The sequence below is a fragment of the Pelodiscus sinensis genome, chromosome 23, assembly GCF_052426305.1.
Source record: "Pelodiscus sinensis isolate ZL-2025 chromosome 23, ASM5242630v1, whole genome shotgun sequence".
Taxonomy (NCBI): domain Eukaryota; kingdom Metazoa; phylum Chordata; order Testudines; family Trionychidae; genus Pelodiscus; species Pelodiscus sinensis.
Genome location: NC_143074.1, coordinates 14,703,353 through 14,717,587, shown reverse-complemented (window position 1 = coordinate 14,717,587; position 14,235 = coordinate 14,703,353). Strand labels below are relative to the sequence as shown.

At 47.8% G+C, this 14,235-nt stretch overlaps 1 protein-coding gene across 6 annotated transcripts in view; it reads right to left on the bottom strand.

Moving 5' to 3' along the window:
• Positions 1-14,235, bottom strand: part of PLPP7 (phospholipid phosphatase 7 (inactive)) — an 81,414-nt gene that overhangs the window by 34,615 nt on the left and 32,564 nt on the right. For 5 of the 6 annotated variants that reach the window (XM_075905432.2, XM_075905430.2, XM_075905429.2 and 2 more), the window contains one exon: positions 8,069-8,907. The exons of the other annotated variant lie outside the window; for it this stretch is intronic. In XM_075905432.2, the coding sequence (XP_075761547.2) occupies positions 8,543-8,907 (365 nt within the window). In that variant the 3' untranslated portion in view covers positions 8,069-8,542. Of the gene's footprint in view, positions 1-8,068; positions 8,908-14,235 lie in introns of those variants that run through there. 6 annotated transcript variants of the gene reach the window in all.

The following is a 14,235-nucleotide window of genomic DNA, read 5'->3' as shown; positions in this document are numbered from 1 at the left end:
AACTCATGTTCTGCCCTGACTGGAAAGCCCTGCTTTTAGAAACAACCTCGCCCGTGTCTCAGTTCTGACAGTGAGAAGGAATCAGCCACTAACAAGTAGTAAGTCCCTGTGGTGCATGAAAGATAAATGCAGAGGGGTAGATTCTCCTCTCACTTACACCAGCATAAACCCCACTGAGTTCAGTGAAGTGATTCCTGATTTACTTCAGAACAAGAGGCAAATCAGGCCCTGAATGTCTGTGACTGCAGTGCCATGCCATCCAATCCCATCACCCCTCCGCCATCCTGGCTTATCACTAGCCCAAACAGCAATCATCATAAAAGTAGGCCTGTATTATTTATACCAAAGCTTAAAGCAATAACAAATCCCCTTAGATTGTAGGCTGTAGCACTGTGGTCTCCCAGCCGCCACCCCCCACATTTCTAAACTACAATCAAAGAGAACGCTGCTTCAAAGCTGTCACTGTACGCCTGTGAATTTCATAGCTCCCTCCCCTCCCGCCCCCAGGAGCTAATCAATAACCCATTGAGGCCTGTTAGTGAGACTGCGGTGATTTATAAAGGCGATCAAAGGTACCTGCCCTGAGGGGGCTGAGGTGGATTGGTTCTTACGGAAGAGACCTGCTCTGGTGCCCGCTAAAGTTCACGGTAGAGTCAGGGTGGGCAAAAGGGCCTCTGTGAGCCGGATCCAGCCCAACAAGCGCCTTTTCCAGCCGGCAGAGGCCCTGCTGCTCCTCTACCCCCAAGCCAGTTAGGGCCCGGGGGCGGGGGGAAGTGAGTGAAGTCTTCTGCCCTGCTCCCACCCTGCAAGGAGCATGTGGCACTTAGAAGCACCGCGTGCTCCTGGCAAGCAAGAGGAGAATTTGCATGCTCCCTCTGCCCCAAAGCCCTGATTGGCCTGGGGGCAAGGGGAAGCACGTGAAGTCTCCTCCCACCCTGCGAGGGTGCTTCTAAGTGCCATATGTTCATTTCAGGAAAGGGGTAGAATAGGAGGAGACTTCGCTTGCTCCCTCTTCCCCCCAGGCCAATCAGGGCTTGGGGGTGGGAGGAGCACAGGAAGACTCCTCCCACCCTGCAAGGGGCGGGGCACTAAGTCAACTGCCAGCTGCTGCTCAAAGACTTCTCACGCTCCCACACCCACAGACCAATCAGGATCTGTGGGTGAGGAAGCACGGAAGTGTCCTGGCCCCGCCCCTTCTGCTTGAGGCCCCACCCCTTCTGGGGCAGCCATGGGCCACTTCAAACATTTCTGAAGTGGCCCCCAGTAAAAAATTATTGCCCATCCCTGTGGTAGAGCCATTGGACAGGCAGTCTCAGGGAGCTGCCCTCTGCCCTCCTGCAGAAGTTGAGCAACTCTGACCAGGGAGCACGGGGGTATCCTGCGATCAAGCTCTGTTGCTATAGTGACAGAGGCAGGCTCCTCTCCTTCAGCTGAGGCTAGAACTGCACACCGCTCCACGGGTTGTTTTCTAAACATCACTTAACTGAGAGGCACGATCACATCTTTCAAGAGTCGACTTAGCCTCCTGCCATTGGACTTTCTGTGTGCCCCTGAGCTCAGTCGCAGCCCTGTGCTCCCTCAGACAGTGATAGCTCGGCCAGAGGGGGCCCTGCAACCCTGCCCTGCCCAGGAAAATGACGGACTAAAGAGCAGAGCAGAACAGAACAAATTCCCCTTCCTCCCAGTGCTCTGCACCCTCTTGCCTTGCTGTGTCAGCATCCGTCCATCCAAAGACCCAGCTGGAGGGAGGGGCAGCGACTCTTATGTCCCAGACTCAGCAGCAGGCATTTCGCTAGGAGGCGCTCTCTGCATCCGTCAGGACTGAGGGGCCCTTAGAATGAGCATCTGGGCTGCCAGGCCCCGCCTTGCAGCTGCCACTGGGATCTGCTGAAGGTGGGGAGGAAAGCAGACGAGAACAGACACTGCCAAGGAGAAGGGAGGCGAGAGGAAAGCTGGCTGGGTTGGAGGTGGGCTACGCAGCAAGCTTGAGCCCTCACGGAGAGGGAAAAGGGGGCTGTATTAGAGAAACAGAGCCAGAGCCATGCTGGGCAAGGGCTCAGTGGAAGTTATGCGCTGTCAGCAAAGCTTTTCCTCCAGGTGAACATTCAGCAACAAGACAGCCAAGCCATGTGACTTCACAGGACCCCCCTGCGCACCTGGCTGTCCAGCCTGACCTTCCCACAGGCAGCCTGCCTGCTGAGCATCTGTGCAAGGGAAGAGGGAAAGCAGAGCCAGCATTAACCCCTTGCTCACCAGGGACGAGGCAAGGCCCTAGCCCTGTCACAGCTGGACCTGTAGTAAAGTGTTAATGCTGTTGTGTGTGTGAAGTTGTCAGCTTCCCTGAGAGGCTGGGTGAACTGTAGCCTTAGGCCTTGGCGACACAGTTTGAGTATTGAAGTAACTAGATTGGAGCAATGCCCTGCTGTGGTCACCTCCACTGGGGTGGAACGCCTGATAGCGATTTAGCTTGTTCTTCCTCGAACGGATTTCAGAGCATCTGTGCCAGGCAATCACAGTGACTTAATTAAATTGATTTCTAAATAGACTTAGGGCCAGCCTCTACTCAGAGCTGTGCCAGCTTCACCAAAGCTGCCATTTCTGAGGTGATTTAGTTAAATTAGGACAAATCCCTGTGCGGACACACTGATTTCCATTTAAACGACATTTATTTCAGTTTAGCTTCGGTGATTAGGGGGAGGTCTAAGTGAAACAATGGCAATAAATCAGTTCCACACATACGGAATGGGAAGCGACCTTCTGGGAAGGAGTACTGCAGAAATGGATCTGGAGGTCATGGCAGACCACAAGCTGAATATGAGTCAACAGTGTGACACTTGCAAAAAAGAAGCAAACATGATTCTGGGACGCATTAACAGGAGTGTTGTAAGCAAGACACGAGAAGTCATTCTTCATAGACTCATAGGGTTGGAAGAGACCTCAGAAGGTCATCGAGTCCAACCCCACGCCCAAAGGGCGACCAATCCCAACTAAATCATCCCAGCCAGGTCTTTGTCAAGCCAGGACTTAAAAATCTCTAGGGATGGAGATTCTACCACCTCCCTAGGCAACCCATTTCACTGCTTCACCACCCTCCTACTAAAATAGTTTTTCCGAATATCCAACCTACACCTCCCCTAGGGTGCAATCCATCCCCTCATCTAGGTCATTAATGAAGATGTTGAACAAAACTGGCCTTAGAACCAACTCTTGGGGAACTCTGCTTGATACCAGCCGCCAACCAAACATCAAACCATCGATCACTACCCATTGAACCTGACGATCTAGCCAGTTTTCTACCCACCTTATAGTCCATTTATCCAATCCATACTTACTTAACTTGCTGGCAAGAATACTTAGGTTGGTCAGGCATGATTTGCCCTTGGTGAAACCATGTTGACTATTCCTGATCACTTTTCTCTCTTCCAAGTGCTTCAAAATGGATTCCTTGAGGATCCCCTCTATGATATTTCCAGGGAGCCCTCCTCCCTGAGACATGCGGTACTCCCGGATGGCCTTGTTAGGCACCAGTTCCAAAGTTCAGTGAGGGGTCCCTAGCCCCACTTCTGGAGCTCCCTAGCTCCCTGCCAGAGCCAGCCTTGCTCCCTGCAGCACTCACTGGCAGCTGCTTCCTCGGCCCAACTGCAGCTTCCCAGACTCCATCCCACTTGGCATGCCCAGCCCAGCCTCACTGGAGCATCCACAGCCCTAGGCCTGGCCTGACCTTCTTTCCTGACACATGACCAAAATCAATTTGCCACCTGGGTAAAAGAAGGGGCCAGCCTGTAACAATATGTTTTTTCTGTAGCCATGTTGGAAGGCCTGTGCTAGGCTTGAACCAAAGCCTTCTTCTGCAGCTAGACTGAAGAGCAGCAGCCATTAGCTATAAGACCTGGAGTCATATACTCACATTCCATCTAAATTGTATTAAAAAAGTGTCACACCAAGCTGTGAGGAGGGGACTTTGTCCTGATAGCTCCTCCACTGTCACTAGATAAAGAAACAGATCTCAAGATGGGTAAAGAAAACTTAAGTAACACCATTCTGTCTGGAAAGAAACTGCTTATCAATAGAGAATGTTGTGGCATTCTCATTCTATGATCATTGTCATTACACTTTCCTATTGTTTGATTGTGTGATCTCTGTCTGGTTTGTAACTGTTTCTGTCTGCTGTATAATTAATTTTGCTAGGTGCAAATCAATTAAGGTGGTGGTGTATAATTGGTTAGGTAATTTTGTTATGATTGGTTAGTAAAATTATACTAAAATAATTGGTTAAGGTATAGCTAAGCAAGACTCGGGATTCATTATATAAACTGGGGTCTAAGAAGGGGTGTGTCTAGACTACATGCCTCCTTCGACGGAGGCATGTAGATTAGCCAGATCGGAAGAGGGAAATGAAGCCGCGATTAAAATAATCGCGGCTTCATTTAAATTTAAATGGCTGCCCCGATCTGCCGATCAGCTGTTTGTCGGCAGATCGGGGCAGTCTGGACGCGATGCGCCGACAAAGAAGCCTTTCTTCGTCGGCACAGGTAAACCTGGTTTCACGAGGCTTACCTGTGCCGATGAAGAAAGGCTTCTTTGTCGGCGCATCGCATCCAGACTGCCCCGATCTGCCGACAAACAGCTGATCGGCAGATCGGGGCAGCCATTTAAATTTAAATGAAGCCGCGATTATTTTAATCGCGGCTTCATTTCCCTCTTCCGATCTGGCTAATCTACATGCCTCCGTCGCAGGAGGCATGTAGTCTAGACACACCCAAGGATACCAGGAGGAAGAAGATCAGAAGTAACAGAAGCAGAAGGAAAGAAGAAAAGGCTGGAAGAAGACCAGGAACACCAAGAGAAGGGGGAAGACCTGGAAAAGGACTCCCCTTCTGAGACACAGCCTAAGACCAGAGATACTGATATTGTCTGACCAACAGGGGAAGTCAGCCTGTACCAGGATTGGTGCGCATAACACTGTGCCTAGCATGTGTATTCTGCTTGTTTGAGAATTGTCAATAAATAGAGGATAAGGATATTACTGTGTGAGGCTCTTTCAGTGGCTAAAGATTCTGCAAAACCCGCAGGAAGATGCGCCCTGTGTCCTAGGAATTGGGTAAGCGGTGAGTGTGTAAATTAACAGGGTTGCACCTTGAGCCCTAGGAACTGGGTAAAGGTGTGTTTACCTGGCTACAGTGTGGAAGGGATAGAGAAATGTGTGTGGGTAACAAGCCAGCCTGTGCCAGCTACTCAAACTGACCCCCTCCTCACTTCACAACCATTCAGAGGGTGCCAGAGAGCAGCCTGGGCACTGAGGTTAGTCCGCAAGTCTTCGCTGCACTCTTGGGGCCTCATACACCTCCTGCTTATGCCATGGTGAATCTCGCTCTACTGAGGCCAGTGGAGAGATACCAGTATGAAACTAGAGTGAGAACAGATTCAAGTGAAGGGGCGAGAAAATCTGAGGTTTACGGTTAAATGTCTCGAAACGTCATGGATTTCCTCATGGAAACCAGGGCAAACGAATCCATTGCTCTCTTCCTGTTCAGACAGCCTGGTTGTCCTTCCAACAGAGCCAACTACAACTCTCCCTTTGGGGTGCTCCCACTCATGCCTCAATCTCTCCCTGAAGGAGGTGGTCAGGCATCTTAAGGGCAAGGATACCTGGAAGAAAAAGAGGTGAGGCACACAACAGTTCTGTGCAGGAGTCACATCCTGTGGGTGTTTGCAAAGACTCTTGCAGCCCCAGGAAGCACAGGAAATGCAGGTTCCCCTTCCTCATGCAGCAGCAAACCCAGATGCTAAATCAGAGCCTCCCTTCCAAAGCGCAGTAAATCAGTGGACATATTGACAGAGAGTGCAGTAGAAGCAGATGTACCTCCCCACCCCCCAACACCCCTAACCCATGACTGTTCAAACAACTGACAGACCAGCCCCTCCAGCCAGTTGAACGCTCTCTAAGGACACGGGTGCTGCTTTCCTGGAAAAGAAACTGGATCCAGACTCAGTGTTCACATCTCTCCTTCCCTATCACACTTGCTACGATCACAGGCCTTTCCCAGAAGCAACTTCCTCGGGAACTGCTCACAGGGGAAGCTCCATAAAATTCAATTGTCTTTAAACACATTTAGCTCCCAGTAGCTATTTCTCGTCATGCTCTGCCGGCTGAAATTTCAGCCTGGGGAGAGCAGTCAGTTGATACCTTTGAAGGCTCTTTGCTGTCTTCCCCAGCTGAAGCTGTCTGCCTGGGATAGGTACTTCAGATTAATTACACCCAACAAAAACAACAGTTAAACACTTGCAGCAGCCTTAGCAAAAATGCTCTCGCTTTCTCACCAGGCAGTTTCTACACAAATTATACCACCCGTGGTCTCTCTCACCTGGGTCTTGTGGAATCAGTGGTCTGGTCTCATTTGGGAGGCAGGTCAAGGGAGTCAAGCAGATACTTACATTGTCCCCAAAGGTAGCAATGATGCACAGGAGCGGGTGGGAATGCAGCACCTGGCAGGCTGCCACCATGCAGACAAAGTTTGGCTGGCTTGTATGACTTTATGAGGAGTGGGGGGGGCCAATGTTTCCTCTACCCTTTTCCATCTATTTGTGCCTTTTTCCATCCATGTGCAGAATAAATGTTTACGTGCACCAAGGTATGTGCAAACGTGCACCACCAATAGAAACACAAGCCTAGCTGTGGGCACTCTGCTAATCAGCTGGGAAGCATTTGAGTCTTTCCCGAGCAGCTGCACAAGTGCACAGCTGACAGGGAATACTGGTGGGTGCCATCAAGGACTCAGGAGTGGCAGTAAGACAGAACCCCAACATGGAGCAGGGAAGAAACACCCCAAATATGAGAGACCCTGACGTTCTGGTGGGGTGAGTCCTCCACCAAATGCCAGGAACCCTTTTCTGAAGGAAGGGAGACAGTTTTTAAAACCTGGGGCTTCCCTATATGGCAGACACATTACGCAACTGAGATGACCCCATTTAGCAAATACAGTAAATTCTGATGTAAACTGGCCAGTTTTCAAGATGATCGCTCAGAACGACACTTGGCGCTTGGGCTGCGCTGGCCACCTAATAAGTTCAAGAGAATTCACAAACATCAGTTAAGTCAGTCTCACAAGCCAGGAAGGCCTAGATCATTATCCTCATTTTACAGATGGGAAACTGAGGCACGGTGCGATGAAGTCACTTGAGGTCACAAAACAAGTAAGCCATGCCCAGGAGTAGAAACAATGACTCTAGGCTTTCAATCCCTGGCTCTGGCTAGTAAACCATATTCCCCATGTGCTGGATTGCATTTCACCCGAGACAGGCGCTGCCATGAAAATCACCTCTCATCCCATTTTATTAATTGGCAAATCTAAACCCCAAAAAATGAAGACACAGAAATGACTCATGGGTCCCATCTAGCTCAATCTCTCAAAATGGTCATGACCTGGCACAAAATTGACTCACCCATCCTTGACCAGGAGGAAAGCCTGGGTATTTCATTTGCCCTTCCAACACCTCTCCTCCCCATTCACCCTTGCTGAGTAGAATTTTTAATAGCTGATCTAGGGGCATAATTCAGCCAACTACTTTAAAAAATGCTTTGTTTCAAGTACAGCCACTCTCCGAGTTACGAACAAGTTATGGACCAACACTTGGTCCGTAACTCGAACTGTTCGTAACTCAAACCCCATTGAGTTATACTCAACCGTGCTGTTCATAAGCGCGGGTCGTATTCGTAACTCGGGGACCACCTTTACGACTGCTCCATGGGAGCTTTGGTCGTAAGTGTGAACGGTCGTAACTCGACCGTTCGCAACTTGGGGAGTAGCTGTATGTGCATTCCTATTTAGCAAAACACTTAAGCATGCGCTTAAGTCCCACTAGAGTTAAAAAGATTTATACACACATTCAAAGTTAAGCCTGTGGTATTAAAGTGCTCTCTATCAAGGCCACTGTTCTGTCTCTCAATGGCCAGTGCGGGATTGTTCCCTGCACAGCACAGACCAGCCTTTTATGTAAAGTGCCAATAAATGGAGTTTCCACCCACTTTCTCTTGGTAGAGTCAATATGATAAGAAACAAACACGACAGCTGTTTTACAATTATTTATTATCTGCGAAATGCCCAGCGCTGTACAAGACACAATCGTTGGGCTGGCAAAGAGAAAAAGTGCTGTAGTACTTCTCCCCAAAATGTTTTGCCTCCAAGAAGCCAGTTAAACACATCTCCAAAGGGATAATGGGTTCTCTGAAGACCCACCATCCAAAAAGAGCTCATTTTGCTATCTCTACTGCTTAGTTCAGTTTCCATCCAAATGAGATTTTAAAAAGTGGCCAAAATACTGTGATGGCTGGCCCATGATTGCTGCAGTTTAACCACCTGCAAGAAACGGTTTTTTGGGGGGGTGGGGGTGGGGCTGGGGAGGGCAGGGGAGCAGCAGTAAAAATACAACTACTATTTATGGAAGTTAATTTTTTTCCCAATGAATATGAAGAATTATATTGAAAAAATGAGAGCAAGAGATTCTTAAAGTATCTGCTAGTTTCCATCAGGGATTTTCGTGTTCACCAGATTGATATTATCATCTGACATGTGTTGGAAGACATCCACAACAACTCCACCAGCCTGAACTGCAAGTAGCCAAAGACAAAGCCAGATAGGACATCTGTGATATGGTGTCGTCCAATCATGATGCGGGAAAGCCCCACAAAAAAGGCCCAGAGGACCAGCAGGATCCGGAGAGGGATGGCCAAAACCAGGTGGTTGAGGAAGAATTTGGACAACATGGCAGCTCGGCTGGCGTGGCCAGCAGGGAAAGCGTAGATGTCCATGGTCAGATAGTCCAAGAGGCCAGGGTGGACATCATATGGGCCTCGTCGCTTGGCCAGCTTCTGCAATCCTGCCACAATCAAGATATCTAGGAACAATGCTGCAAAAGAAGGGAGAAAGAGGGAAAGGTCATGGAGACAAACCGACAGGTCACTGTTATGAGACGTTTAGCAAGGGAAAGGGAGGATCGCAAGGCAGCATCTGGGGCAATAACTGCTTTTCACTGAAGACCTGAGTTCAAATTTCACCATAGTTGAAAACAGGCTTGGGTACTCTCAGCCCTAGTCATCCTCAGAGCACTTTACAAACATGAACTGACCCTCCCAACGCCCCCATGAAGTAGGCGAGTATTGTGTTATCCCCTTCCCACAGAAATGAAGGACCGGAAGCACAGAGAAGACCAGTGATGCTCCCAAGATCACAGAGGCAGGACTGGGATAAAAACTCCAAAGTTCCTGCCCCTTTACTTAGACAACAGCTCTTTAACTTAGCCCCATTTGTGTGCCAAAGAAAGCCATCCACACCAACCCCACCATCTGCTGTATACATGGCTGGGAATGCAAGTCAGGAGGATGGTGTTGCAGTAGCAGAGCTGGAGGGGGAAGTTAGTGCAATCTGTGCCTTACAGCAGGCCTAGCTCATGCCAGGCCTATTTAATTCCTTGTTCTCTGAAGCCTTTAAAAAATAACACACTCACAAATACCACGGCCTCTTCCTCTCCACACCCCCAGAATTCGATTGAACTGGTGGTTTCCACTAGTGGGAGGACATTAAGGGATAGTGACAGGTTAAAAATAAGATCGAGAAAATGGCTTTATTTCGATAACTAACACCACTTTGGTGACCTGAAAATGACATGTAGTCTCAGTTCTCATTGCCTTGTTGCTTCTCTTCTTTTTTGCAATTCTCTAGAGCTGGAGCAATGAAAACAGACAAGTTTAGGTCACCAATTTCTGGTAAATTGCTATTTTCTGTGTCCTTCACATGAAGACTGCAAATTGTACAGTACAAGCTAGTCTGGTTCTTAAAAAACTCTCTATTGGGATAGATAGATAGATAGATCATCACTGACAATGTCTCTCCAAACTGCTCTTAAATATCTCCAGTGATGGTGATTCCATAACCTCCTTAAGCAATTCATTCCAGTGTTTAACCACCCTGACAGTTAGGAAGTTTTTCGTAATGTCCAACCTAAATCTCCCTTGATGCAGTTTAAACCCATTGCTTCTTGTCCTGTCATCAGAGGCCAAGGAAAACAATTTCCCCCTCCTCTTTGTAACATCCTTTTAGATACTTGAAAACTGCTAACATGTCCCCTCTCAGTCTTCTCTTTTCTAAACTAAACAAGCTCAGTTCTTTCAGTCTTCCGTATATAGTTCATGTTTTCTAAGCCTTTAATCATTTTTGTTGCTCTTCTCTGGACCTTTTCCTATTTTTCCACATCTTTCTTGAAATGTGGTGCCCAGAACTGAACACAATACTCCAACTGAGGCCTAACCAGCGCAGAGTAGAGCGGAAGAATGACTTCTTGCGTCTTGCTCAAAACACTCATGTTAATGGATCCCAGAATCACGTTTGCTTTTTTTGCAACAGTGTCACACTGTTGACTCATATTTAGCTTGAGGTTCACAATGACGCCTAGATCCCTTTCTGCAGTACTCCTTCCTAGACAGTCGCTTCCCATTTTGTATGTGTGAAACGAAATGTTCCTTCATAAGTGAAGTACTTTGCATTTGTCCTTGTTAAACTTCATCCTATTTACCTCAGAACATTTCTCTAGTTTGTCCAGATCATTTTGAATTATGACCCTCTCCTCCAAAGCACTTGCCAACCCTCCCAGCTTGGTATCATCTGCAGTCTTAATAAATGTATTCTCTATGCCATCATCTAAATCGTTGATGAAGATATTGAACAGAACCAGTCCCAAAACAGACCCCTGTGGAGCCCCACTTTTTATGCCCTTCCAGCAGGATAGTGGACCATTAATAACTACTCCCTGAGAATTGTTATCCAGCCAGTTATGCACACACCTTATAGTAGCCCCATCTAGGTTGTATTTCCCTAGTTTATTGATAAGAAGATCATGTGAAACCATATCAAATGCTTTACTAAAATCTAGGTATACCATGTCCACTGCTTCTCCCTTATCCACAAGACTCGTTATCCAATCAAAGAAAGCTATCAGATTGGGTTGGCACGATTTGTTCTTTACAAATCCATACTGGCTGTTATCCGTCACCTTATCTTCCAGTTGTTTGCAGTTGGATTCCTTAATTACTTGCTCCATTATCTTTCCTGGCACAGAAGTTAAACTGCCTGGTCTGTAGTTTCCTGGTTGTTCTCATTTCCCTTTTTATAGATGGGCACTATATTTGCCCTTTTCCAGTCTTCTGGAATCTGTCCCAATTTCCCGGATTTTTCACAGATGATAGCTAAGGGCTCAAATACCTCCTCTATCAGCTCCTTGAATATTCTAGGATGCATCTTTGGACATCTCATTTTGCTTTGGATTTAGCAAAAAGCTGCTTCTTCAGCAGCCTAGATTGGAGAACCAAGCACAGAAAGGACAAACTCATATACCGTATTTTCCGGCGTATAAGGCAACTGGGCGTATAAGACGACCCCCTAATTTTCCAGTTAAAACATAGGTTTTGGCCTATACTCGCCATATAAGACTACCCCCCCTTCCGAGGCAACACCATTTAATAACATCAGATTTGATTTAAATAATTTTAATTAAAATGGTTTTGGCTTACCGGTACTTAAAATCCTTCAAAATCCTCATCATGTTCATACAAAGCCTGCTCGGATTGGCAAAGGTTGTAATAGCCCACCTCTCTGACTCAGCCAATCCGAGCAGGCTTTGTATGCATTAATAGATGACACCGCTTGCCGTGATTGGCTCAGCGCGGTACATACAGTATCAGCACAGGGATGTTCTGTATGTAGCCGAAGCTACAGTACTGTATTAGGGCACATCCAGCGGGCTAAAAGGTAATAATAGGGACGTTCTGTATGTAGCCGAAGCTACAGTATGTTTATACCTGGCGTATAAGACGACCCCTGATTTTTGGGGGATGTTTTTTAGTATAAAAAGTCGTCTTATACGCCAGAAAATACGGTACATGAGTATGAGATAGTCCAGATAATGCAGACATACATGCACACCCCTGTATAAATGTAGGGGAGTGTGTGTGGTGTGTGTTTGTGCGTGCATGAAAGAGGGAAAGAGAGACTTCCCTCTGTGTGTGTGTGTTAAAGTGTAAGAGAGGCATTTCCCTGTATAAATGCTAAAGACAGTCAGTCCTTGCTTTCCAATTGCTGCATGGGTGGTTTCTGTCTCATTCTGGGCCCCTCTGCCTTAATTGCTCCTGCCCGGAAGTAATTTCCGGTGGAGCTTGTCCTCATCTTGCTCATTTCCCTCCCTCAGACAGGTGCTGTTGATTTTATTCTTCAGTTTATTTAATCTTCTCATCTGCCTTTCTGCAGTGTTTCTAATTAGTTAGAGTGCTGATTTCAGCTCCTTGCTGGGAAGGAGCTGCAGTGACAGCAGATACATACCGTAGCAGGCACAGCCTGCTCCATCCGCAGGAATGTCAGAAAGCCAGTTGCCTATTTTCTCAGGACTAAGACTGTTCATTCGATGCTGCCAAGATTTCGCAGGAACTGGGGGGGCGGAAGAGGGTTTCTCCAGTACACAGGAGATGGCAAACAGCAAGGTGAGCAGTTCTCTCAGATACCAACACGCCTCAGCCATGAATCAAAATGAATCAAAACACTAGAGCCCAATCTGAAACACATTCCTTGGGCGAGTAGCCCCACTGACATCAATTGAACTGTTCCCCTGGGTAGGAATGAGGCATGCTACAGAAAACATTGATTTAGCTAGTTAGTAAGAAGAGCAACCCTTGGGTGTCCAAATAGGATGGGAGACAAGGGATTTATTTGGCTAAATGGGGATTCTCCTTAAGACAGGTTAGATAGTGTAGGGGAAGTAAGACAGCAATTCACAAGGAGGGGATCGCAACATACATTCAGATGATCGGGACGAAGAAGGTCTCAACTCTATTGCTGCTCTGTGATACTCCTGTCACAACTAGCTCACCAACTCTGAGCCGCGGGTTATCCCTGAAACCTGCACAAACAGAATCTTTGCCAGCCGCGCTCTTCCCTGCACAGTGTGTATCGTGTATATAGACACTTTGCGCACACAGTTTCCCCCCCCATATAAATTTCAGTAAAGCTTGAATAACATCTTCCGTGCAAAGTGCAGCCCATGCCAAGCTAAGCACCACAGGACCGTACACGGTGTAGTGGTGTAACTTAGAAGTAGCAGATGGAACAGTGGTGAGCAACCTGCAGCCCATAGCCCACTGGCGTTTCACCTGCGACCTGTGCACCCCTTCTCTGCCCCTTCCCCCACACCTCTCGCACACTGGGGCACCGGAGCCCCACAATTCCTACTCCTCGCCCACCGTCCCAGCCCTTTTGGAGCACCAGGAATCACCTGATTTGCACTCCATCCCTGCTCCTTCCAAAGGGGGTGTGCAGGCAACAGGTGGAACCCCAGTGGGCCTCAAGCTGCAGGTTGTCCACCACTGGTAATCATATTGCCCACTGAGATGAAGGAGGGCTACTCATACCGCCCATTCACTAGTCTTGGTTGCCCATCGCTGATATGCAGGCTGGAATTTGTTTCTGGAAAAGCCGAAATGAGGGGTAGCTTGGATCCAGATCCCTTGTTATCAGAACCATGAAAGGGCATTGGACTGGGATAAAAAATCCTGATTCCAGCTCATCTTTAGTATAAATGAGAGGAAACGGTGCTGTAAACCCACTGTAGAGCACTGAGAACATAAGTATCTCATGCCTACAAACAAGGGGCAGAGTCAAAGGCAAGGAAGAGGAGAGGGTTACAGACAAGATTTGAAATGAGGTGGTGAGAATTGATGACGCAGGGTGATGCAGAGAGGCTGTTCAAGACAGCAGACGGCTTCTTGCATCAAAACAGGTGAGACTGTGAGAAGAAATGCAACGGTGGGGGCTGCTGTACTGTATTTGTGATGCACTAGCTGGGCAGGAGGGGAGCCAGGGTTAGAATTTCAGGTCTGTAGCTGTTCAGTGTGTAGTACTATTTGAACAGAAGGGGGTTTCCTTTGTGTTTTAAGATTTGCTAAGACTGAGTTTCACGGGGGTGGCAGGAATTCCAAAAATAGGCCAGCGATCTCTGAACCAGCCATGCACTGTTGTTTTTTGCTAGACACCAAATGTTGCCAGCAAAACTAACAGCTGCAGAGGAAAACAGTTCAGCTTGGTTAATCCTGATGGGGAAGTCTGCCTTAGCTGCAGTGGTGACACAAGTGATCTCATGTGCTCGGACTCTCATCTCGCTTCATGAGCGACCGCGGGCCCTCCGCTTCTGAACCCT